This window comes from Schistocerca gregaria, chromosome 7 (genome assembly GCF_023897955.1).
Source record: "Schistocerca gregaria isolate iqSchGreg1 chromosome 7, iqSchGreg1.2, whole genome shotgun sequence".
Taxonomy (NCBI): domain Eukaryota; kingdom Metazoa; phylum Arthropoda; class Insecta; order Orthoptera; family Acrididae; genus Schistocerca; species Schistocerca gregaria.
Window position 1 is genome coordinate 240,833,568 of NC_064926.1, and position 23,410 is coordinate 240,856,977.

Consider the following 23,410-nt stretch of genomic DNA (forward strand, 5'->3'; position numbering starts at 1 on the left):
ACTTGTAATTTATTAGACTTTCCCGGCGATTTGATGACATCTCGTGGAAATCGGGTTTTCTGCCGGATATCAGCGTTTTCCAAACACGACGCTGATATCCGGCAGAAAACCCGATTTCCAGTAGCTGTTCTGACTTGTCCAGTAATCGATGTTTCTTTTGGACTGGGAGCACGATAGTTTGTAGGGTTTTTATATTTCAGCAAGTACTGAGGAACTGCTGCAGTCGAAGTCGGCTAGTCATAAAGAATGTATGAAATTGGTTCACGAAACGGTGTGTACGAAGTGGTTAGAATATTCTGCGCCTTCATATCATGAATCGCGTAGGGGCACCATTGCGAAGTTTCGAATATTGCTGTAAGGGTGGAAGAAATTAATCGCCATCTTGTCCGTGTTCCTCGCATAAATGTAACCAGAAGAACACGCGAAAGGAAAACTACTCGTGGTATCTACTGTGTCCGTTAGACTAGCTTGTAAACCTTCGGGAGTAATACCAGAAGATGTGTATTGTGCAATGGATACCTGTTTCATTAGTAAAGGATCTCCACTTTTATCGAACGTGATTTAGTGGCTTCATTTTTCTATGCTGAATAATCTTAAGTGTGCTGTTTGATTGTAGGTGTGTTGCGTGTATATTATTTCATTAACAGACCGTTCTTTTAAATAATTGTTTAGATTCATGAAGTTTTGTGCTTTTTAGTTGAGATGTGCTATTTGTCTGCAGTGTGTCTAGTGTATTTACCTATCTACTTAATATTTTTTTCATATGGTTTATTATGATGCGTGTTTTTACTTTGTGATGTATTATTGTCTGCGTTATGTCACACATTATCCAGATGGTATACGAGAAAAAATATTAATCAGATAGGAAAATACACTGCATGCAATACAAAAAGATAGCACATTTGAAATGAAAAGCACAAAACATCATGAATCTACAGACTATGAATGATTCTTCTTTATCCGAATTGAGCCGAATGGACGCAAGAGTCGGACAGAGAGAGTAGACAATTTTTTCAAAAAGCACTCATTCAAGAAACGTCGCAGATTTGTTTCTCGTGAAACTGGTAGTGAACCAACTTAAGTGGTTTTCGAAGCATCGTTTGTTTCAATCACCCCACCGACAAATAATTTAATAAAAATAGTATCAACAACGAGAGCACGAAATCGTGGTTAATATTGCTGTCACTCTGGAATGCATGCTCTAGTCGGAAGCATTTCATTATTACCCATTCTTACACCAATACGGTGAGAAAAATAAAAAAAGCAACTATACAATGGAAAATATTAGAGACAGATATAGATTACAAGCTGGCTAAGCGTGTGTGCGTTACTTTCTAATAAAAATCCGCAAAAAATTACTTCTAAGAACATCAAGATGAAGATACTCTATTGAAGAGAATGACTGCACACGAAATATAAATTTAAAAAACATGTAGCTTACATAAAACCCGCTGAATGGAAATGAAAATCAGCATAACATTCAATCATTTTGCTGTGATGTACCCTTTAGCCCCGAAGCAGTTGAAGCATTACAAAAATAATCTTTTGAAATATTTTAAAATTAAATAAAAAGATGATTTAATTGGGATTATTACGTTTTCTTATTGTAAAAAAAATACATCTTAGACTACACTCCCACTTTTTAAATTTTGAAATCGCATTAACATGTGAGCACACGAATACAGGAAAGAATACCCAAAGTTCACGGAGGAAATGGATGGTATCAAATGCAAGCCAAAAGCCCTGAAACGGATCCACTTGTACTGTGATAGAAACAGCTCTTGCAGTCTTTATTCCGGTAACGCGCCTGTTCTATTGACAAGATATCAAGAGGCTTTTTACTGCAGCATCGGCCCCACCGAAAGTCTGGCCGCCGGGAATAAGGGAGTTCCCGCGCAACGTACGTGATACGCGTGTTGCCTACTTGCCGCGCCCGAAGGAGCTTTCCGAGATGACAGGCAGCGTGAAAAAAATTTCATTGATCCAACGCTTGCAGCCCATGTTCGACGACACGCTCAGTTATATACTGTGTATACATGTCGCCACTAATCACTATTCCACATACGCTTACTAAGACTTATTTTTGCTGCATTCGATTACGAAGTAAAATTATGTGCATCCGCGCAAAATGTGCTTAATGTAACAGCATCTTCACAGACTTACAAAAGCAGAATTATTTATAACGTATAAATTGAAGCCAATTCTTAATTTATAACCGACTGCAAGATATTTCTAGATTCCTTGCACGAAACTGGAACCTGAATTTTATAAACTTACACATAAGAGCAAAATATTTGTTTTCTCTGCCTACCAATTTACAGTTTTTAACACTTCCATAACAGTCAGTCTCCCTAAAGTCAAACTTGCGAAGACCCACAATGCTCTAATTCGAATACAACTTGTATTCCTATTACTCTGCCCTGGTATGTTCGCTACATATTATAGTAATATTTTATCAAATGTCGTTCAAATTATTTATTAGTAACATCTCTTGTAGGCGAACCAAAATTACGCGAAGTCCTGCAAATGAACCGAAGATTTTTTTTTTGCTTTATACATAAATGACCCTACGTGGTTTTCATTCTTATCCCCAAACATTGTTATTGACTCTTGCTTTTATAACAGAATGCAGTTTGGAGTAATCCTATCATCAAACGCCAAAATTATACATATAGTAGCTCTCGTAACTTCACATTTCTCATGTTTCTGACCAGTTGTTAACAGTTCCACATGGCTAAGAACTTCACACCGTATGGAAATTGGATTTCGATTTTTAGTTGATGATTTTATCTTCAGATAACAGTAATATTTTTGAAATATCTGGAGTCTTATATATTATCATGCGCCAGATAGTGACTTCACAATATCAGCGATTGCAGATCTAGCATAGTGGCGCTGCTGGACGTACTTGCGTGTCTGCCATTTTACTTACTCTCTCACTATCCTTGCGTAACTAGAACTGATAAAGACCCTGATAAAAGAAAAATCATGACGAAGGAAACTAAACTGTTGCTCCAGCATAAAATTTACCAGTTCAATTTACGGAAACGCGAGTAATAAGCCTACAACTCTGTATTCCGACGCATCTGCATTTACATGCGAGAAGTGCAACCGTTCGTGATATAGCCTTATCTTCAGAATTTAGTTGTTTGTAAATATTCAAAGATTACTTCCGGATGGGGTAATGATTAGTTTGTAATTGAAATGCATAGCATTTGGTCTTGCAGTTTCACCAACTACCTAACTTAGTAGCAAAGACAGAATATTGACGTGACCGGATGGTGTGCAACGTTACAAGCGTATACCTGGGGGGCAGAATAATGAAGTGACGGATAGCTAGTTGTATACAGTAACACCTTCTGTCCTCAGCATAGTTGTCATATCGCTCTGCTTCCTCAGCCGAGGGTCACCAGTTAGTTGCGGACAATTGCCGCTCGTAACGTAATTGTTGTGATTTGTTCCTACATGTTCTATTTTTTGTATGTGCTGTAGCTTTCTTTTTCGCGTTAATACCTGCTTCTGGGATTCGGGCCCGGGTCGAATCGACTCAGCGTATTAACAACGAGAGCCGATGTGCTGACGACCTGAGTGTAGGATTTAGGATGTTCCCAAATCCAACTATGAGAATATCAGCCTCGTATTCGCAAAATTTGAAAAAAATAAAAAATTAAAAGTGAGATTTCTGAAATGCTTAGAGATAATACCGAAGTCTGTACCATATGTCAATCTCAGAATTATTACGTGATTTTTGTATGTGACACAGCCTTTACACTTCATACTTGTTTCGAGAAAAATGTTGATAAAATTTGAAAGGAAAAAAAGCGCTATCTTTCCATGCTTATACAGAGGTAACTGAATGCTACACAAAACTTTGGAAAGACACATTCCCGGGTGAGCTATTTTGGCAAGCAACGAAAAAACGGTATTCAACAGTTTTAGAGGTATGATGCGATAAAATTGACCCTATTTCTCTGATGGGAAATCGTCACCCACATCAAAAATAATAATAAAATAATTCAAGGCTTAAGAAACAGCCTAGAGATCCATGCCGTACATGAAGTCCAGGTTTTTCATAAGATTTTTGTAGGGAAGAGAGACTTAGAAGAGAGATTCTATCGCTCCGGAGCAAGGAGCAATGTGGCGGCTGCTTGCAAACAGTACAATGACAACTTCGTCACTTTTGACCTAAAACGAAAGATGCCAACTAATTTAAATCACACTATAATTAGTACGCTTCGTCGGGTCTCTTCTAATGACAGGCAGACAAGGTCGCGTACATGGGTAATCTCCACATAGAATCGTAAAATTCAAATAGTTGTTACGATACAGTATCGCCATCATTATGTGGATAAATTAAAAGAGGACTACCTAACAGTGTTGTTGTGGTCTGCAGTACGAAGACTAGTTTGATGCGACTCTCCATGCTAGTTTAAATAAATACAAGAAGCTACATCCATTTGCACTTGCTTCCCATATTCAATCCTTGGTCTCTCTCTATAGATTGTTATCTTCAGTATTGTTCTGCATCACTACATTTCAAAAGCTTCTATTCTCTTCTTACCTTAACTTTTACGCTCCACCAAGACTACAAAGACGCTACTGACAAATTATCCATTCCGTTCAACTGCTCTTCCAAGTCCGCACTGTTTCTGATATATCCACAATGTCATCAGCAAACACCAGTTCTTTTATTACTTCTCCTTGAACTTTAATTCTGTTTCCAAATGTCTCCTTGGTTTCCCTCACTGCTTTCTCAATGAACAAATTTAATAACACAGGGCATAGGCTTCAAATCCTAAAGCATACCATTCTGGAACTAGTGCAGCTCTTTCCTATCCTTTGACCCTTATAACTGCTATGTGGTTTCTGCACAAGTTCGGAATTACTTTCACTCTCTTTATTTTATATTTGCTACCTTCAGAATGTTAAAGAGTGTAGTCTAGTCAACACTGCCAAAGGTAGTAAACGCTGTAAAAGTACTGGTTGATTTTTGCAGAGAAGAGAACAGCGACCAGCCACTTTTAATAACCTTAATTATTCACATAAATAGTGCCGTTACCGGTTTCGGACCGACAGGTTCAACACATTTATTGCTGTTTACGTCAGTTTTCACTTTTTATTCCTCTTTACGGTGAAAATTCCTTGGGGTGCCCTACCACCAAAACATGATGTGAGAAACATTCTGTTTGACTGTAAATGTACCTAATAACAATTTAAAACAATGTAAATAAATCATTAAAGCGAAACTGTTTTAGCTTTACATTACATACGCCTAAAATTCCGCGCAATTACATTGCAATGCTCGCTGCTCGTGTTTATGCAGTAGATTCATAAATCCGCTTGAAGAGATTGAAATATATGTATACAAAAGTAAATCACAAAAGAGCCCTCAATGAACAGACTGAATTAGCCAATGCAACGTCTTTTCAAATTTCATTCACCTGTTTTCCTTTTTGAAACATGTATTAAGCACTTATTCCTTCGACAGAAACAACACGCAGACACTACCTCAACATGAAACAGTACATAAATATAACAGATTGCTTAGTCGTGCATTATTAGAACAGTCTAACTGATTTAAACCTTCAACTAGCAATGGCATTTTAATATAATGTCCGCTGTCGTAATACTTATTTATGTACTACTGTCTCTCATAGTTTACTTTCTTTCCAGTGTACACCGTAATATTTACGCAATGCCATTTCAATAACATTTTTTACAAACTAGATTCTTTCTTTATCTTAATTATAATAAGTGACCTCACTGAAAACAAATTGCATGAAATGAAACTTTTATACTCGGTTAATTTCTAGTGTCACATCAATGTACCTATTGAAATATTTCTGAGAGAGAAATTCTGTAGCACTGTTAAAGTTGTGATATCGCCATCTTTCTAAGCATATTCCCATGTTACGAAAATTTTGGTGTGTGTGAGTGGTGCTTTACACAATGTGCATTCATATAAATAATGATTCATACGGTCTTTGCTACTGCATGAACACAAGCAATCTGCATCGCCATGTAATGACGCGGGATTTTCCACGCAAGTAACGTAAACCTAAAACAGTTTCTAATGATTTATTTACATTGTTTTCAATCGTTATTAGGTACAATTACGTTCTAATGTCTTCGTTGTATGGCATCACAACCCTTAGAAATTTTCACCACAAGGGGGAATAGAAAGTGAAAACTAATGTAAACAACAAGAAATATGTATCTTAAAGAGGAAAGACGCCTGATGATGAACCTGTCGGTGTATGTGAATAAATAGCATTATTACAAGTGGCTAGCTGCTGTTTTCTCCTTTATAAGAATCAACCAGTATTTTGTACACAGTCACGGTCTCACAATGTCAGTTTCCACAAAATACCTATAGGTTTGCCTTTCTTCAGTCTATGTTTTAAGATAAGTAGTAGGGTCGAGATTGCCTCGCGCGCTCCTCCTACATTTCTCCCGATCCCAAACTGATTTTGCCCAATGTCGGCCTCTATCAGTTTTTCCACTCTTGTCATTGTTTCGTGTACGATCGACATCCCCTGTCATAGTAGTATTTGATACTGTGACGAGGTAGGCAGAGTCAGCGGTCGAAGTACGAGGCGAGCTCTCGGCCGCACCGCGGGAGAGCAGGCAGGAGCGGGATGTGGAGGCGGCGCGGACAGCGGAGCTCTGCCGCTCGCCTGATTGCAGTCGGATTTACGGCCGGAAGCGGGCGCAGCGCGGGGCGCGTGGCCGTGGGAAAGCGCTTTCCCCCCCTGCTCCCCTTTCTGGGTCGCCTCGCCGCTGCTGCTTCCTGCGCCCATCTGTCTGCCGGGCGGGCGGTGATGCAGGCGGCGGCGACTCGCGTCTGCTGCTCGTCTTGCTCCAGCTAACTCGGGGCTTCCGCTGCGGGCGCATCTCGCTGCATTCTCGCTTACGACCAGCGCACCGGGATCACCCCTATGCGACCGTACCAATTGCTCTAATCCACTATCTGATCTAATATACCCGGACAGCCCTACGGTATGTGGAACTTACCACTAGATGACATGAGAGGTGTACTCGCCAGTATAAAAGGAAGGGGGTGGGGGGAGTATTGCATTGTCAATAGAGATATAGCAAAATGGGTCGGTCAGGAGAGCTCGATTTCGAATGTGGGCTAGTCATTGGACATCACCAGAGTATCATCAGCGGCATGTCAACCCTTCTAAAGCTGCCCTTGTCGACTGATGTTGCTGTGGCAGTGAAACACAGAAACACGAAGGAACAACCGTAAATAAACAACGCCTGGCAGATCACACGTACTGACACACAGGGAATGCCGAGCGCTACGGAGTGCGGTTGTAAAAAATCCCACGAAATCAGCGAGAGGAGTCACTCGTATGAGCTCCAAAGTGCTACTAACAGTCCAGGTAGCACAATTACTGTGCGTATGGAGTTAAAACGAAAGGAGTGCAATGGTCGTGCAACTCTGCATTAGCGAGACATTACAGAAATGCAGAGGAGATAATGGCAGTGCGAGAGAAAGAGAGGGAATAAAAAGTGAAACATAGTTGACAGTAATAGAACAGTGCTAGGAAAAGAGTAAAGGGGGGGGGGGGGGGAGCAATAAAGAGAAAGCGAAAGTGGAAATGGGCGAGAGCTAGTGATAATGAAAGACAGAGTAAATGACAATGACAACGACAAAGAGAGAGACAATAACTGTGAGAAAAGACAGTAGCAGCAGTAGGAAGGAAGGAATAAGGTATCAACAGTAAGAGAGAGCAAGGGGGGGGGGGGGGGGCGGTGACAGTAACACAGTAACAGGAGACTATAATAGTATGACAGAACTAAGGGGACTGTAGCTGTGACAATTGCAGACACAGAGACTTAATGGCAACGAATTCGGCTAAATGAGTAGTGAGGAAAGTCAAATAGGAGTGTATGGGTATGAGCGACTTAGAGCGATAGACTAGGGTGTGTGAATGAATTACAGTTTGGGGAGCTTGTGGGAGTTTGAGGTTAGCTGCACGTTAAAAAAGGCACGAATATGTTCGCATGCCAAAATATTTGGAAAATTTTTAAAGGAGCTGAGGAAGGTAGAATGAGGCAGTCGTTTCCTAGTCTTCACTCAGAGACTTTTAAATAATCAGAAACAGTTTCGCATTTTTTGTGTTCACCTAGGGACATTTTCCCGCTGGTAATTTTTGAATCAGTTGTTAGCTGATACTCTGATTATATATACGTTTAAATATTGGCACTGAGCGTCGTTTCCAAAATTTCAACGTTTTGGTGACTGAAATTTCTAAGAATATTTTTTAACTTTTTAATTTGTTGTGGCACGATGTTGTATGATATACGCACCCCACTCTTTATTTTCCTTTAATCTGAATTGCAGATATCTGATTATGGCAGTAGCCAAAACGGCGCAATAAATAAGGAAATTCATTTAACGATCCACATAGGTCTTTTTTAAATATATATTGGGTATCTGCAGCTTAGTAAGCACACGTACGTTCTACTGATCGCGCGAAGCGGAACGGAGGGTTGAAATAGTCGGTACTCACCTCGAGGACGTCTTGCGCCGTCTGCAAGTAGTCCCGCAGCATCGCCTCCTGGATAGCTCGCCACTCGAGGCGGGGGTCCTCCAGCTGCGTGCATTCTGTAACCACGGATACACATTATAGCGGGCAAGTGCTCAGGAACAGAAACAAGCAGATAGCGGTGCAATTGAATCAGCGAATTGCCTCTTCGATAAAGTATCTCTTGAGGTCCACTGTGATACGATGTTACCTAGTACACAATCGATGTATTCTGTATCCTATGGAAAGAATTGACAAACTTGTAGTGAGAGGTGTGTACACTAAATAATAACATATAATAATTTCGCATCACTTTTCTCCCCAGGGAAAAGTGACCTACAGTTTAACGTGGAATCTGAACCACGCGTCGTTTCTGACATGTCTCCACATCACTGAGAGGTGAATGCTAAGTTAAAAAGTAGAGTTAAAAATCCGAGCCCCGGGGGAGATTCGATCCCGCGATCTTTCACCATCTAGGCACGCACATCACCGCTACACCTCAATGCCCGACACTGCGAGCGATCAAAACTGTGTGATAGTTACTTTTCGCAGAAAAATTATGACAAATAGTGCCATTATACGCGTTATTGCAGATCACCTTCTACACAGATAGCCGAAAAAAACTCGGATAATCCAAAACACACATGTTTTTTACCGGTAACTGCCATTTGCTTTATTTTTCATAACATGTCGTCTGGACTACCTGTTTAGTCTTATGTTGTCAGAAGTTGGCGTAGAAAGCCGAGAGTCCGCTCAAGTGAAATATAAAATAAATATTATTGTGGACCATCAATACTGTATTATTCAGTTTTAACTTATTTACAAAATTACAACAAAACGCACTGTATTTCGAGTCACTTTCCCTCAGTTCGATTTTGGAAAATAATCGTCCTTTTAGTACTGTTTCAGTTTTTCAATTACTTTTTCCCCGACGTCGATTCTCATTTGCCGCAGAGTTAAAACATTGTTATAGTAAAATGAATTTTGTCCCGCATAATCCACTAACTAAAAACGCACTCCAGTACCTCGGTGTGCATGATAACGGTTTCCTCACTCGCCTAGTTTTCGCTGTGCTCTACTGAACGCACTTTACTCATTGTATCCGTGTCAATTAGCTGCTCAAATCTCCGCTTATTTAACCACTCAAGGATGTTTTCGTTACCATCCTCTTCAAAACCATAGATTTTTATTCTGAACGAAAATAATCGTGGTATAAAGGGCAATCAAAAAGTTTCGTTATGAGGGCGTTGTAGCGTATATGCACCGTAGCGCAACTCCGATGCGGGCATATAAGCACCGACACGTAGGCAAGAGATTAGTATGGGATTCGTGTCTTTCCGAAGTGGGTGTGGCAAATGCGGAAAGGTGATCTATGGTGACGTTAATACCAAAGACGTCCAAACAGGACCAACGTGCTGTTAACTCTTTTCTTGGCAAACACTGGTAGACATCCTAGGGAAAACGTATATGCGGCAACACGTGTGTCGAAAGACATCGTTGTGTAACGGTGCGCTCCGCCACGTTCCATGCTGGTCACTATTCGACACAAACCGCCGGTCAATGTAGAAGGCCAGCCTCAACCATTATCAGAAGTAAAGCCAACAAATGTGAGAGGCACTCGTTCACCCGTCCAACAGTCTTGATATCTTCCCATGCGATTGTCACGCCTTCAGTCCCTTAAAAAAAAGCCTTGAAGGGTCGACGATTCCTGTCGGACGACAATGTGCAGTAGGAAATTACTGAATACTTCACACAACATGGTGCCGTGTTTTACCAAAGGGGTTTGTTCAAACTGCTGCATCGTCGGCGACGTTGCCTGAACAGAAACTTTTTTATCGCCACTTATAACAACACTTCAGGCTTCAGTCGTTTTTAAAACGCCGAGCTGTGCACGGACATTTCTCAGGCTGGATAACAGCATTTTTGATAATAGGGACGTTGCTGATAATCAAACCTCCCTAATAGAGTGGCTGTAATGCGGTAGAGATCCTCAGATACTGTGCGACAAATGTTAAATTCGGTTTTTATGCGTGAACATGCTGAATCCTGCAAGTGCAAATAGTGACGCGGATGTTCGCTTACATGAACCATGAGTACAGGATCTTCGCCATGTTCGTTCAGGGCATGGTCTCGGAAATAGGGATTCAAGAATGTGCGTGAAGAATAGTTTATAGAAGTGACTTAAGATACTAGAGTTGGCTGGTACGAGTTTATCTGTTTTGGTGATCCATGCCGGTATTCCAATCGATTATCAACCTCTGGTTTCAAATGCAGGAACCTGTTAGTTACGAAATAATGCGGTTAGAAAACACACTGGGTAACGCCACGATGGCGTCGATTTCCTCTAGTAGGCTATCACAGAAGACGGAGACTTTGAAGATTTTTGCGACCATCCCGCAGCAGGAGGATGGTGAGAGATGCGGACCCACTGGCCAGCATCCACCATCCGGCATCCCTTTTTTCGGTGCGCTGTCGCAGACAAGTGTGGGCCCTTCTAACGCTACATCAGACGCGCCGCCGTCGGGTATTTTTACGGCCGGCACTTTTGAGGAATTTAAAGCCAGCAGGCGGTGTGGCGTGGCTTGGAGTGGCGGCTCGTCTGTGTCGCTCACCTCTCTCGCCCGTCGGGCCACGAGCCGCTCCCGGCCTCGCGATGAGTTTCCCCAGCACCCCGTGAATGTGTACAGCTACTGCTGGACTGGGTGGCAGTAATTGTTGGAGGTTCACATGAAGCTAAGTCTTCTCCAACGCTAATGCACCATCACTACTTGGGAAAAGTTTCATGTGGGCGTTTCATCAAATACTGGAAACGAGCATATCATTGTTTTTGAAAATCACGCGTTATAATCAGTCCTTGCTGTTGAATGCATGGATGACAGAGTGTAGTTTCGATGCAGATGTAGTACTGAGACGACAGAATCCACGGGATACCTACTAACATCGTATCGGACCTCCTTTAGCCCGGCGTAGTGCAGAAATTCTACGTGTCGAGAACTCAACAAGTCGTCGGAGGTCCCCTGCAGAAATATTGAGCCATATTGTGTCCTTAGCCGTCTGTAATTGCGAAAGTGTTGCCAGTGCAGGATTTTGTGCACGAACTGACCTCTCGATTGTGTATGTTCTTCAAACCAATCGCGAGCAACTGTGGCCCGGTGACATGACGCATTGACTTCTATAGAAATTCCATCGTTGTTTGGGAATATGAAGTTCATGAATGGATGCTAATGGTCTCCAAGTAGCTGAACTTCGCCATTTACAGAGACAATGATCGGCTCAGCTGGACCAGATGACCCAATCCATTCCATGTAAACACAGCCCACACCACTGTGGAGCCAACACCGGCTTGCACAGTGCCTAGTTGACAACTTGAGTCCAAGGCTTCGTGAAGTCTGCGCACTCGAACCCTGCCATCAACTCTTACCAACTGAAATCGGGATTCATTTGACCAGGCCACGCGTTTTCCAGTCGGTTAGGGTACAACCGTTATGGTCACGAGCTCAGGACAGGCGCCGCTCGCGACGTCGTGCTGTTAGCAAAGCACTCACGTCGGCCATCTGCTGCCACAGCCCATTAACACCACATTTCGCCGCACTGTACTGGCGGATACGTTCATTGTACGTCCCACATTCATTACTGCGGTTGTTTCATGCTGTGTTGGCTGCATGTTAGCACTGACAACTCTACGCAAACATTGTTGCCCTCGGTCGTTAAGTGAAGGCCGTCGGCCACTGTGTTGTCTGTGGTGAGAGGCAATGCCTAAAATTTGGTATTTCTAAATACGTCCACTAGGGAGCAATCTAACGGCTGTGTTCAGTTGCGCGGGAAGGTTAGTGCTTCACTAAGTAGGCCTACAACTGAATTTAACTTTTAGTGTCTTGGCAGAAAGTAACTGAATTGTCATTGCGCGTGGGTATTCACACGTGAAACTACGGTGCCGCTGCAGTATTCCACGACCAGTGACGTCACTTCAGTTGCGATTTTCAGCGCGAAGTACGAATTCAGAACTTCCGTTGGAGCCAATGACGTGCGCTCCTAACATCTTTGAGATCTTCAGACATTTTAGGCGTTGTCTGCTAGAAGATAAAGATTCTACGTTTTATACGACGAAATGGTCAAGCTAACGGAATGAAAAGACTACAAAACTACTGTGACAGAAAAAAAACCGCAGCAGCAAAAAATTAAATAATATAGCGTAATGAAATTTCGGGAATGCATCTGTCTAGGTAACATATTTAAGTGATAAACAATTGAAAATATTACAGGTTAATGTAAGCAACAGATAAGCCGTTACAGATGTGAAATGCTAGTATATTAATAACCGAAGAAACCGCTAGAATGTTGAGTGCAAGCACGCAAACGTGTTTGCATTTGTTCTACATGCGTCGGATGTAAGCATGTGGGATGGAGATCCATGGCTGTTGCACCTGGTCGGTTAATAAAAGGACAGTTAATGCTGCTGTGGATGACGCTGCTGGAGTTGTCATCCGATGATGTCCCCTATATGCTGGACTGGAGGCAGATCTGGCGTTCGAGCAGCCAAGGCAAGATGTCGACACTCTGTAGAACATATTGGGTTACAACAACGGTAAGTGGGCGATCGGCGGTATTCGCCGCCAAGTGATACCATTCCACGGGAGTAGACTAAAGGACAACCCGGAAAGTTCACCCTGTCTATTCTTTCAGCAACAGGCCAACATTACGGCACGATTTTTACAAACGCAGCCACAACCGGGGAGTCGAAAGGACGCGCGCCCGGCGAGCAGCATAGCACGCGACGCGTGCCGAATAAAGCGGCGCAGGAATGCCCCTTATCGAGCGCCCGTGATAACCGTAATAGCCGGACGACGGGCATTCCGGTGCTATCGCCTGTCCGCTGTCTCGTCTTTTGTTCTGGACGGCGCGCCCAAACACAAAGGCAGTCTGTCAGCGCGGCCGCAACAGGCGAGCGCGTTGACCGTTCTCTCCGGAGGGCGACGTTTTGACGAGGTCGATGGCAGCTTTCCTAAACAAAAGGAGCGCACCCGTCCCACTCGACATAACCTCTTCTTCGTGAGACAATCGCAGGAAAATCTTATGCATATATTCGAACCCGTGTGGATCTCCTATTCTTTGTTCAAACGATAGCCAACATGGGTAAATTGAACATTGGTTGACTGATGTTTCTAAATATACGACTATATTTGATGCTGAATGACAGAACTCTTCGAATTGTGGGGAGAATCGCCCACACAATGGACACCACAGGAAAGTAAAAATCGAGAAACAGCAAGTAATGGGCCAGTGAGGACCGACCCATCGCCGTGTCACTCTCCGCCCATGGCGCACTGGATGTGTTATCTATATCTACAAGTAAATGATTACTCTACAATTCACAATTAAGTGTCTAGCAGGCGATTCAATGAACAAGTTTCCAAGTTACTTCTCTACCATTCCACTGTCGAACAGCACGTGGGAAAACGAACGCTTATATATATATATATATATATATATATATATATATATATATATATATATATATATATATATATATTTCGATTTTCTCACTCTGAGGAGAAAGTTGGTGACTGAAATTCCTTGAGAAGGTACTGCCGCAACGAAAAACGCCTTTGTCTTCATGATTATCACCTCAATTCGTGTATCATATCCGTTTGGAGCCACCATTTCTCCATCAAGTAACTCTTCAACTGCTATCACGACGCTGAGCGCACCCTGTACCACCTCTCCCACTAAGGAAAAGTCCTTGACAGTAGCGCGACTCGAACTCTGGTCCTCCAGATAACAGCCAGCTGCACTGAGCTACGGAAGCTAAAGCAATACAATAAAAACGCCTCAAAATTTAAGCTTCAACATCAGTCGTCTGAAACGTATACACATTTTCGTTTCTATGCAGCACTTTCAACTGCTCGACTTAACCTTTTTGGATCATATAGGCGCGTTTGGTGTCACCTTACATCAGTAGCAAAATGTGGCGGTACCCCATCATGCATGGACTACATTGCACAAACATGGGCCATGGTTAAGATTTGACCCCAATTAGATGGAGCTTAATCGCACCGTGAAAACTCAGTCATGTTTGTACTACGTAGAACTGTATTTCATACAGAAATTAGTGTCGGGTCACAACCACACACCCGTACTTACCTCGCAAAAACAGCCCGTTTCTGGGTTCGTGTTTTCCAAACGGTTTTGCTTCTGTTAGCATATGTTTTAACGCCTGTCAGTTTTCACTATTATCTGTACTACATCTCGTGTGTCTGATTACTTCACCATTATCGATAGACAGTAGCATTTTCTTTAAGTGGTGTATGCCTTCTAATACCATTTATTTTTTGAGAGTCGTATGGGCGTCTTGAACAAAAGAAATGCTATAGCCACTACAACCCTCATTATAAGCGTATTAACATCGCCGCTGGAATATCAGTGACCGACTGCGGAAATTCTCGTGCTTGTCTCTTGTAGACATGACCTTCCTCCATGTCAGCACTGGAGACGCTCATCAGCTGCTTCAGAGGGCAACACAAAGAAAGAACGCGTCTCTCCACCCGGCCTCTTCGCTCGACTGGCGGCACAGCACATTCCTGCGTCAGTCGTGACACGTGCGAGTTCCGCCATTCTAGTGTGCACGTGTGTTGGCGTGACAGTGATTCACGGCAGCGCTGCTGAACCGAGGGCACGAACGGCGGCTTCCTCATATCAACATCGTCGGTCCAGAGTGCCAGCAGCAGATGATAGCTACAAAATACGAACTTCAACAGCCGCCGAATACAATTATTGTTATATTTTATTGCAGCTGCTCGAATAGAGGAGAGGATAAAGGTGGTATTGTCTGGTAGTGGTAGTAGAATAAGGGCAGAAGAAATAAAAATCATTTGTTATGCTGACGATACAGTTCTGCTACCATAGAGTGAAGATAATCTACAGAAACGTTTACGTATATTTGATATCGTTTACATATATTTGACATGCGTTCTACGGATCGGAGAGTGGAATGTCAGATACCTTAATCGGACAGGTATGTTAGAAAATTTAAAAAGGGAAATGGATTGGTTAAAGTTAGATATAGTGGGAATTAGTGAAGTTCGGTGGCAGGAGGAACAAGACTTTTGGTCAGGCCAATACAGGGTTATAAATACAAAGTCAAATGGGGGTAATGCAGGAGTAGGTTTAAGAATGGATAAAAAAAAATAGGAGTGCGGGTAAGCTACTACAAACACCATAGTGAACGCATTCTTGTGGCCAAGATAGACACGAAGCCCACGCCTACTACAGTAGTACAAGTTTATATGCCAACTAGCTCTGCAGATGATGAAGAAATTGAGGAAATGTATGATGAGATAAAAGAAATTATTCAGGTAGTGAAGGGAGACGAAAATTTAATAGTCATGGGTGACTGGAATTCGTCAGTAGGAAAAGGGAGAGAAGGAAACATAGTAGGTGAATACGGACTGGGGGGTAGAAATGAAAGAGGAAGCCGTGTGGTAGAATTTTGCACAGAGCATAACTTAATCATAGCTAATACTTGGTTCAAGAATCATAAAAGAAGGTTGTATACATGGAAGAATCCTGGAGATACTAAAAGGTATCAGATAGATTATATAATGGTAAGACAGAGATTTAGGAATCAGGTTTTAAATTGTAAGACATTTCCAGGGGCAGATGTGGACTCTGACCACAATCTGTTGGTTATGAACTGTAGATTAAAACTGAAGAAACTACAAAAAGGTGGGAATTTAAGGAGATGGGACCTGGATAAACTGACAGAACCAGAGGTTTTACAGAGTTTCAGGGAGAGCATAAGGGAACAATTGACAGGAATGGGGGAAAGAAATACAGTAGAAGAAGAATGGTTAGCTCTGAGGGATGAAGTAGTGAAGGTAGCAGAAGATCAAGGAGGTAAAAAGACAAAGGCTAATAGAAATCCTTGGGTATCAGAAGAAATATTGAAATTAACTGATGAAAGGAGAAAATATAAAAATGTAGTAAATGAAGCAGGCAAAAAGGAATACAAACGTCTCAAAAATGAGATCGACAGGAAATGCAAAATGGCTAAGCAGGGATGGATAGAGGACAAATGTGAGGATGTAGAGGCTTATCTCACTAGGTGTTAGATAGATACTGCCTACAGGGAAATTAAAGAGACCTTTGGAGAAAAGAGAACCACTTGCATGAACATCTAGATCTCAGATGGAAACCCAGTTCTAAGCAAAGAAGGGAAAGCAGAAAGGTGGAAGGAGTATATAGAGGGTCTATACAAGGGCGATGTACCTGAGGACAATATTATGGAAATGGAAGAGGATGTAGATGAAGATGAAATGGGAGATATGATATTGTGTGAAGAATTTGACAGAGCACTGAAAGAATTGAGTCAAAACAAGGCCCCCAGACTAGACAACATTCCATTGAAACTAATGACGGCCTTGGGAGAGCGAGTTCTGACAAAACTCTACCATCTGGTGAGCCAGATGTATGAAACAGACGAAACACCCTCAGACATCAAGAAGAATATAATAACTCCAATCCCAAAGAAAGCAGGTGTTGACAGATGTGAAAATTACCGAACAATCAGTTTAATAAGCCACAGCTGCAAAATACTAACACGAATTCTTTACAGATGAAAGGAAAAACTAGTAGAAGCCGACCTCGGGGAAGATCAGTTTCGATTCCGTAGAAATACTGGAACACGTGAGGCAATACTGACCTTACGACTTATCTTAGAAGAAAGATTAAGAAAAGGCAAACCTACGTTTCTAGCATTTGTAGACTTAGAGAAAGCTTTTGGCAATGTTGACTGGAATACTCTCTTTGAAATGCTAAGGGTGGCAGGAGTGAAATACAGTGAGCGAAAGGCTATTTACAATTTGTACAGAAACCAGATGGCAGTTATAAGAGTTGAGGAGCTTGAAAGGGAGGCAGTGGTTGGGAAGGAAGTGAGACAGGGTAGCCTATTCCCGATGTTATTGAATCTTTATATTGAGCAAGCACTAAAGGAAACAAAAGAAAATTTCGAAGTAGGTATTTAAAGTCGATGGAGAAGAAATAAAAACTTTTAGGTTTGCTGATGACATTGTAATTCTGTCAGAGACAGCAAAGGACTTGGAAGAGCAGTTGAACGGAATGGACAGTGTCTTAAAAGTTGGATATAAGATGAACATCAACAAAAGCAAAACAAGGATATTGGAATGTAGCTGAATTAAGTCGGGTGATGCTGAGGGAATCAGATTAGGAAATGAGACACTTAAAGTAGTAAAGGAATTTTGCTTTTTGGGGAGCAAAATAACTGATGATGGTCGAAGTAGAGAGGATACAAAATGTAGACTGGCAATGGCAAGGAAAGCGTTTCTGAAGAAGAGAAATTTGTTAACATCGAGTATTGATTTAAGTGTGAGGAAGTCATTTCTGAAAGTATTTGTATGGAGTGTAGCCATGTGAAACATGGACGATAAATACACTCCTGGAAATGGAAAAAAGAACACATTGACACCGGTGTGTCAAACCCACCATACTTGCTCCGGACACTGCGAGAGGGCTGTACAAGCAATGATCACACGCACGGCACAGCGGACACACCAGGAACCGCGGTGTTGGCCGTCGAATGGCGCTAGCTGCGCAGCATTTGTGCACCACCGCCGTCAGTGTCAGCCAGTTTGCCGTGGCATACGGAGCTCCATCGCAGTCTTTAACACTGGTAACATGCCGCGACAGCGTGGACGTGAACCGTATGTGCAGTTGACGGACTTTGAGCGAGGGTGTATAGTGGGCATGCGGGAGGCCGGGTGGACGTACCGCCGAATTGCTCAACACCTGAGGCGTGAGGTCTCCACAGTACATCGATGTTGTCGCCAGTGGTCGGCGGAAGGTGCACGTGCCCGTCGACCTGGGACCGGACCGCAGCGACGCACGGATGCACTCCAAGACCGTAGGATCCTACGCAGTGCCGTAGGGGACCGCACCGCCATTTCCCAGCAAATTAGGGACACTGTTGCTCCTGGGGTATCGGCGAGGACCATTCGCAACCGTCTCCATGAAGCTGGGCTACGGTCCCGCACACCGTTAGGCCGTCTTCCGCTCACGCCCCAACATCGTGCAGCCCGCCTCCAGTGGTGTCGCGACAGGCGTGAATGGAGGGACGATTGGAGACGCGTCATCTTCAGCGATGAGAGTCGCTTCTACCTTGGTGCCAATGATGGTCGTATGCGTGTTTGGCTCCGTGCAGGTGAGCGCCACAATCAGGACTGCATACGACCGAGGCACACAGGGCCAACACCCGGCATCATGGTGTGGGGAGCGATCTCCTACACTGGCCGTACACCTCTAGTGATCGTCGAGGGGACACTGAATAGTGCACGGTACATCCAAACTGTCATCGAACCCATCGTCCTACCATTTCTAGATCAGCAAGGGAACTTGCTGTTCCAACAGGACAATGCACGTCCGCATGTATCCCGTGCCACCCAACGTGCTCTAGAAGGTGTAAGTCAACTACCCTGGCCAGCAAGATCTCCGGATCTGTCCCCCATTGAGCATGTTTGGGACTGGATGAAGCGTCGTCTCACGCGGTCTGCACGTCCAGCACGAACGCTGGTCCAACTGAGGCGCCAGGTGGAAATGGCATGGCAAGCCGTTCCACAGGACTACATCCAGCATCTCTACGATCGTCTCCATGGGAGAATAGCAGCCTGCATTGCTGCGAAAGGTGGATATACACTGTACTAGTGCCGACATTGTGCATGCTCTGTTGCCTGTGTCTATGTGCCTGTGGTTCTGTCAGTGTGATCATGTGATGTATCTGACCCCAGGAATGTGTCAATAAAGTTTCCCCTTCCTGGGACAATGAATTCACGGTGTTCTTATTTCAATTTACAGGAGTGTAGTTTGGACAAGAAGAGAATAGAAGCTTTCGAAATGTGGTACTACAGAAGAATGCTGAAGATTAGATGGGTAGATCACATAACTAATGAGGAAGTATTGAATAGGATTGGGGAGAAGAGGAGTTTGTGGCACAACTTGACCAGAAGAAGGGATCGGTTGGTAGCACATATTCTGAGGCATCAAGGGATCACCAATTTAGTATTGGAGGGCAGCGTTGAGGGTAAAAATCGTAGAGGGAGACCAAGAGATGAATACACTAAGCAGATTCAGAAGGATGTAGGTTTCAGTAGGTACTGAGAGATGAAGAAGCTTGCACAGGATAGAGTAGCATGGAGAGCTGCAGAAAACCAGTCTCAGGACTGAAGACCACAACAACAACACATATTTGAAATGGCAGCCAAAAATCTAAATATGGACATATCTGCTCGAGAAACCAAATGTATGATAATGCCTGCGAAACCAATTAGTTCCAAATCGAAGTTAGTTAGAAAATTATTTAACAAGCAATGGCATTTAAATACCTTGGTATTGAACTGTCCAGCAGTGGAAATGTCGCAAAGGAGTTACCGAAAGAACGGAAAAAGCAAACAAAGTAGCAGTGTATTTAAATGATATAATTTGGCAAAAAACAAATACCTAGGAAAGGTGTAAAGGCAAGAATATACGAAACAATGATGAGACCAATTATAATGTGCACAGCTGAGACAAAACCAAAAACATCAAAAATTAGAAGACTTTTTGAAACCACGGAAATGAAAATTTTGCGGAGGATTGCGCAGGAGACTGCGGGAGAGGGAGAGGGGGAGAGAGAGAGAGAGAGAGGGAGGGAGGGAGGGAGAGGGAGAAGGAGAGAGAAGTGAAAGTATTAGAAAATAATGCAAACTGGCTCCATTAATGAGAGGGCACATTAGAAAATGCAATAACGTAGCGAATACATAGACAATATGGATGAACGGAAGATTGTGATAATCGCAACAAATAAATCACCATCCGGCCGTCCAAGGGAAAGATGGAGGAGCGACAACCTGAAGGTTGACTGAAGCATACTGTTATCTGACTTCAGCCTAGGAAGAAAGGAGGAGGAAGAAGAAGAACAAGAACGAACAAAGACAAGGGGAAGAGGACGAAGCTGACAATACACAACAATCCCTACTTTGCATACATACAGTAACTCACTGGCTCAAGAGTACATACTTTGTCGTTATTCTATTCAAGAGTGTTTGTCAAAGTACAGACGGTAGGTTCGGGGTGAACAAAGGCGAAGAGACTTGCATATTTCTATATTATTCGGAACCTTTGATCACTACTTAACGGACCCCAAGCTATGTAGAGTTACGCTGTATGGAAAAAGCTTGTAACTTCAGTTGCCCCTACTCGCTACTGTCTTACGTGTATGATACCAATGGTCAAACACAAGCAACTATTACTATTGTCTTTGATATCTACCCACTGCGCTTGTCCATTCTCAAATTTGTGTATTCTTCCAGCTAAAAATAACCCGCTTCCTCCCACATACCGACGCAACGAAGAAATGGCTCAGCCAGACAGCAAACACCTGTCTCTGAATCATTGCGTGAACGTGCCAAGCGGAACGTTGAATCATCTGGAGAGCTCGCACTCTGAGCGCGATCGCGAGCACGCAGTAACGAATTGCGCCACAAACATTGTGTTATTACTCTTCGTTTTACTTTTCTCGGCAGATTTTTCAAAACAGAGGCTATCTGTGCGCGCCTTCAGTATTTTTTTTTTTTTTTTTTTTTTTTTTTTTTTTTTGCGACGAACAGATAGTTGTTGCAGTGTCACAAATCTATCATAATCGTCTTCGGCTGTGGTTTATGAAACAGTCCTTAATTTTGTTGCATCAGGATTGCGATAGGACCACCGTAAGGTTTACCCTTAAAGCTGGACTTAAATTAACTACTCATGAGGCAACATGATATCTTTGTATGAAAAACAAATCTGAGGGTATATTATTATTAGATAGCGCTCATAAGTAATATTGAGTGGTGTTGAAGTAACTTAGGGAATGCAGCCGGGTGACGTCATCGACAACCGCCGATATTTCAACAGTGGCACACCCTGTCACGGCTGTGTGAAGGTCCTAATCGTCGGAAAATCTCCCCAACCTGAGATGTTTTGCCTCTATTGGCTGGACATTGTTACTTGCGGTCGATGTAAACGACTTTCTTTCCCTATCAGCGTCATCTGCGCCTGCGTTGCTTTGGTCAAATTGTTGGCACCATTTCACCACTGTCGGACGCTACTTTGCATTTGGTTCTTAATAGTGCCAGAATTTCACGGTGAATTTGCCCACAGGAATCATACTGTACCACGTAATTCAACGTTGGAGAGCACAACCAGTTGTCGCGATATTTTACTCGGACGCTCTGATGCGCCTGTTTTAGTTATCACCCGCAAACATTATCACGCTACTTTGACAAATAACAGAAAGAAATAAGAGTTCCGGCGCCAGGGTCTCAACAGTTTGCAGTTCACCTGCTGCAGGTTCCCAGTGACCTTGGTCGAGCAAGCCATCAAAGCAGGTGGCCCGAGGATGGGTGGAGTTCGCAGTCACCGCCTCTCGCACGAGCGGGAACAACGTGACTGCAACTACACGGAGTAAACGAGATTAGTTCCGCGCTAAAATCAAAACATGCGGTCGCACTGTGAACATTAACTATCCAGGACTGACTACTTCGAGGAGCTAATTCTCCAACAGGAGAAGATCTCTACTTCGTGACAAAGGTCAGGTTTATGTGATCGCTGTTGCTTTTATTATTGCACTATTGCAGTACAGATACACCGAAAGTGTTGTACACTCTTAACAGGTTCCCCTCGGCACGTGTGTTTTAACCACTTGCATTGGCACTTAGACGTCAAGTAGTGAAAGAACGTATGCGAACACAACTGATGTTTTGAGAAATATGTCTATGTCAGTATTTCATATGTTCACTTACATTATTTCAAGCAAATGTTTAGTTTTTTGATAAATAACACATCACTTATGACTCCCGTGAATGTGATGGTCATAACAGTTTGTCACAGGGTGCTTCTGGTATCTTTTAAATTCGTTAAACTTCAAACATCGACTGTACGTAAATGCAGACCTTTACAGCTGAAGGACGTCGATGGGTAATAGAGCAGACACATCTCCGTATTTTAAAATACTTACACTGTAAGAGCTATATTCTTTATCTTGACGGTGCTCCTTTACGAAACTTGAGAACTTGGGAATCTTCCACTCCCGTATAGCAGAAATTTTGTCGTCTCATATATATATAATTTTTTCGGCTCATATATATTTCTTAAATAGAGAAAATAGCGCCTTAAATATTTCTAGAAAGACCTGGCCTACTCAACAACGTGATTTTGTTGGACATAAGCTGATGCAGTTAACCTTTCTACGACAACGTAGATATCGGCAAAATGTTGAGCAAGAAAATCGGACAGTGCGGAAGAGATGAGCGGCGACTCTTCTAGGACTATTTCTTCTTGTCTTTTTCGCTGGACATCAGGATGTGCGGTGTAAAAATAGACCTCGAGAAGAAGAACCTCGCAACGCATCGGAGACAGACCGCAGAACTTGTGGACGGCTGCCTTCCATCACACAGAAAGAGCGTTCTGTGAGATGATACAGCCAGTGCTTTCTCGACAGAGCGTCGAACTGTTTACGTTCCCCCTACAGGTTCGACGCAAATCATCGAACGACATAGCTTGTTCTGCAATAGGGAGTATAAAAGAAGAAATCGAATTTTGAAGTAGGTTTCGCAACATTCACCACCTGCATCCATTTTCGAATTAGTAATTAATTTGTTTTCGGTAAATATGTTCAACCCCTTCCCACTACCCCCTCCTCGATCAAATCACGGCGAAAATTGTTGCGCAGCATGAGCTACATAAAGCGTAAGGCCAAAACAAGCAAACATAATAGTTTAATAGTTGGGAGGGAACTAGAGTTATGTGAAAACTGCAAAGAGTGATCTATTTCGTTGAAGAGAGAGATG

At 42.9% G+C, this 23,410-nt stretch overlaps 1 protein-coding gene across 1 annotated transcript in view; it reads right to left on the reverse strand.

Moving 5' to 3' along the window:
- Positions 1-23,410, reverse strand: part of LOC126282188 (protein kibra) — a 209,365-nt gene that overhangs the window by 63,687 nt on the left and 122,268 nt on the right. Inside the window, exon 3 of the mRNA XM_049981718.1 lies at positions 8,523-8,617. Within this exon, the coding sequence (XP_049837675.1) occupies positions 8,523-8,617 (95 nt within the window). The remainder of the gene's footprint in view (positions 1-8,522; positions 8,618-23,410) is intronic.